The sequence below is a fragment of the Lathyrus oleraceus genome, chromosome 5 (assembly GCF_024323335.1).
Source record: "Lathyrus oleraceus cultivar Zhongwan6 chromosome 5, CAAS_Psat_ZW6_1.0, whole genome shotgun sequence".
Classification (NCBI taxonomy): domain Eukaryota; kingdom Viridiplantae; phylum Streptophyta; class Magnoliopsida; order Fabales; family Fabaceae; genus Lathyrus; species Lathyrus oleraceus.
The window spans coordinates 575,228,337-575,232,744 of record NC_066583.1 but is presented as its reverse complement, the minus strand read 5'-3'; the positions used below and the strand labels follow the sequence as shown (position 1 = coordinate 575,232,744).

At 29.8% G+C, this 4,408-nt stretch overlaps 1 protein-coding gene across 1 annotated transcript; it reads left to right on the top strand.

Moving 5' to 3' along the window:
- Nucleotides 1-3,223: 3,223 nt before the first annotated feature.
- Nucleotides 3,224-3,915, top strand: LOC127086591 (putative phytosulfokines 6). Its single transcript, XM_051027372.1, has 3 exons — nucleotides 3,224-3,384; nucleotides 3,470-3,513; nucleotides 3,613-3,915. Exons 1-3 carry the CDS (start codon nucleotides 3,294-3,296, stop codon nucleotides 3,718-3,720), a joined length of 243 nt encoding a protein of 80 aa, XP_050883329.1. The 5' UTR covers nucleotides 3,224-3,293; the 3' UTR covers nucleotides 3,721-3,915.
- Nucleotides 3,916-4,408: the final 493 nt, after the last annotated feature.

Sequence of the window (4,408 nt, the reverse complement as noted above, 5' to 3'; positions counted from 1 at the left end):
TTGTGAATCAATCCTTGGTTGTGCTCTTTGCTATGAAGGTCTTATACCCTAGATATGAACTTGATAGATCAATGATGATCATGCCCTACCTACAAAAACTTAGGCAAATACAAAGACATATTTTTGGTATTTTGGTTAGTGAAATGATAAAATACAAGTATGATACAATCACATGGTTCTTGGTGATCTCTCCAAAAATAAACCCAATGAAAGAGGGGTAAGCAGGATGCCAAGGTATGATCCCAATGCTAATGCATATGATGAAATTGCATGAGGGATCTTAGGGTCAAATTTAAGGTCTTACAGTGTGCAAGACTCTAACAGAAAATGGATCTGATAGACAACATCTGACATCATACAAGTCTATAACAATTGAATTAAAGTCAAATAAAGCAGTCACTCTGACTCTAAAGACAACGGTGCTCACATCATCTGAAGTTTGAAGACTCAGATACTCTGAATCTGAAGGATGTCATACATAGTTACTCTGGTGATTCGTACATCTGAAGAAGGTCCTACAAAAGACATATCAAGAACCTCTGAAGAAAATCACTTCTAACAACTATCTGAAGAATACATGCTGAACAAAAAGATCTGGATTCCGCACACTCTGATTCAAGCCAAACAGATCAACCTCAAGACTTAGTAACAAAGTATTCCATATTTGGTATGAATCTTTAATTGGAAAAGAATAAATACTCTCTCAAATTTCTATTGAAAGGACAACAAACTTAATGTCAATTGAGTCCCATCATTGACAAAGATATCACATCAATGCTTCAGCCAACGACTTCATATTTGAAGCACTATATAAAGGCAAAATCATCATCATACTAAGCTAGAAGAAATCACACAAGAATACTGCAAACTCAATTCTATATTTTCATTAATTCTTGTTCAAGTCTGTTCAGACGAGTTGTTGCTCTTAATGTGAATTTTTATTGTTCTTACTGTGTAACAATTGCTTACCTAGAAGCACTAAACACTTCTTTGTAATTCTCAAATAGTTGTTGAATATCTCCTCAAGTGACTTGTGAAGTCTGTAGACTTGAGAGGGCTAAGAGATACTTGTTCTCTTAGACGTTTATGTTGTAATCTTTCTAGATTATTGGATTAAGTCCTTGTTGAAGGCGAAATCACATTGACCGGGTGGACTGGAGTAGTTTTGAATTTCAAACGAACCAGGATAAACTTTTGTGTTGATTGCTTTATCTTTCGTGCGTGTGGTGTTTGCAAAAGTTTTTATTATTAGTGAAAACAATTCACACCCCTTTCTTGTTTTTCTCTACCTTCAAAAAGGGGACCAATACCCGGGAAGCCCAAATGGTAGTTTTCTCCTTTTCCATTGGAGGTTCTGGAACGTAGCTACAGTTGTTAATGAGAAAGAATCCTTGAATATCAACATGAGAAGGGATTGGGAGTTTTTTTTTTGTGCCAGAAGAAGAAGTCATTGTTATAAGAACTTGAGTAGAAGAAAAGGTCATAAAAATGAAAGTTGCCGGAAAACAAAAGCTCATAGGGTTCAGATAAGAAATCAATGTTGAGAAGAAAAGAGAGAAATAAAATAAGAGGATATGTATATATAGTTGAGGAAGAAGACTATTTAGTGTCCCTCTGAAATCAAAATGAATGGGGTTTTGATTTTTGTTTTAAAATTGATAATTAATGATTTTCTTTGTATTTTAATGTAGTTAATTCTTATAGCCTACAATGACCTTTGAAATCAGAATCATGATGACGGTTGCACGCACATTCATTGAAGTCACAACTAGGTAAAATGATCATGATGACGATGACATGTGCAAATTGCTTTGAAAAGTGTCGAGAGGTTACAAAAAATGCCACATTTCTTCCATATTCCAAAAAACATGATCGAAAATAGCATTTTTAGGGGGCATGTGTTAGCATGAAGTATCCGACTCAAGCATATTCGATAAGAGTAGAAATGTGAGATAAATATACATGCTAATCACAGGTAACTAAACCATGTTTTTGATGCCAATATCACAAAGATTCGACAGTAAACAAGTTGATTCTCGACAAAAGCAGTTAGAGGACCTGAAGATATTTTTCGATAAAAGTAATAGTTTTTCAGTAGTTCAAGAACTGCAGACACGTGGAAGCAAAACAGAGGAAAAAGGTCACGTAATAGTGTATGTGTTGAATGCTGGAGAGTTGAACGTTTTCGACGGTTATCAGTGTACATAGTATATAAACAAATTTTGTCTATGCGATGAGGATTCACATTTTTCATTATTGTTCTATATAGAATTCAAACATACAAGCTTAGGAGATTAAATGATTTATGAGAAATGTATCAATCTGCGTCTCACTTTTAATCTAAGCATTTTATTTGATTTATTTTGAGATTTTTGACGTTTATTTTATCCTTTTAAGCAATTCCGCATTTTATTTTTTTGAAATTTCTATCCAATTATTCTCCATTCAAACGTTAAGTTATCAAGCATAAATACATTTTCTTAAATATTTTGGTACAAATTATCCTTATAATTTTTTCGAATTTAATCTCTTAAATGAAGTAAGACTTGTGATTTATTTCCTACAAATGACATTAAACAATATCACACTATTGCACAAATAAATGAAAAAGCAAGACCAACAATTCTATTAGTTACATTCTACTATTTAATCAATAAGTCGCATCTTTAAATCAAATAATATATCATTTATTAATCCAATAATAAAAAATACACTTGTGTACAACACAAAACTATTTTAATTATGAACACATTACACAAAACCATCCATTTTTTCATAAGTGAGTCAATGTAAAATTTGTGTTACAAACATTAAAAAAAAAACCACACAACTGAAAAGTATAATAGTCAACTGTTATTAGAAATTTAATTTAAGAGAGGTAAAACATGAAGTTGGAGATTGGAGAACAGCTGTGTTAATATGTCCGAAAGGTTGACTTGCTACTACTGTCAACTCAACAACTTACCACATAAAACAAACAAATTGACTGTCTCTGAGACTGTGCTTGGACCACTATTGCCTACAACACCAAAGCATTTTCACATGTACATCAAATCCTAATAATGCTCTTGTCGGGTCTCGTCACACGACCATGTAATATATATATATATATATATATATATATATATATATATATATATATATATATATATATATATATATATATATATATATATATATATATATATATATATATATATATATATTGTTGGTGGTACAAACACCAAGCTATCCCTTGGATACTCCATAGTCCCAAAACCATTTTTCTCTCTCTCTCTCTCATTGAAGTGAAAATGAGGCTAAGTTTTGTCTTTCAATTCTTATTCCTTTTCTTTCTGCTTTTCTCCACAATACTCTCTTCAAGGCCACTTACAAGTGAACAAGGTATGCATACAACTCTTAACTCTTATTCATATTATCTCCTAGTGGGCTATGTATTTTTATAAAGCATAGAAACTGTTTTTTTCAGGAGAGAACTATTTTTTGGAGTTAGAAGGAGGTGAATCTTTGAAGGTAGTCACAATTTTTAGTTAATCTGATTTTTCCTATTCACAAACTTTTGTAAATTTTAGAAAAGCTATACCTTATTATGCTTGTTATGAAATCTCACAGGTTATGGAAATGGAGAAGTGCAATATTGAAGATGAAGAATGTATGCAGAGAAGAATGACTTTAGAAGCTCACCTAGACTACATCTACACCCAACATCATAAGCCTTGAAATCATAGATCTCTTCATGCTTCAATAAAGAGTAATATTATCTTTCTAATTAGATTTAGATAATGAAAATATAGGATATTTCCTCTTGTGTTTATTTTGACTACAATAACACATGAAATTGCTTCTTAAGGTGAAATGATGTCTTATTATGGTATCCTCTGTTTGATTTAATGCAACTGCTATAAACATTGAATATATATAAAGGATTAAATATATTAAATATATACAAATTTAAAATATATTTACACAGTCAACTAATAAAAGCTAAATTATGTATATTTTTGAAATTTTGATATAAAATGATAAATATAATATATAATAATTTTGATTGATTGTATTTGTCATATTATATATATATATATATATATATATATATATATATATATATATATATATATATATATATATATAATATATATATATATATATATATATATATATATATATATATATATATATATATATATATATATAAAAGTTTGTGCAACTCTTCAATAGTTATATTTGCATTTTGAAAATTAAGTTGTGGTTGTTTTGAGTTGAGAATCAATCTCTAGGTTTGATGGAGATTTATGAAACTGAAGAACAATTAAATTAAATTCGTTGTTATAATATAGAATTCACTTTTATAATATAGTGGTTTTGACTTTTGACTATATTTTTTTTATAAATATTTATTGAATTTAAT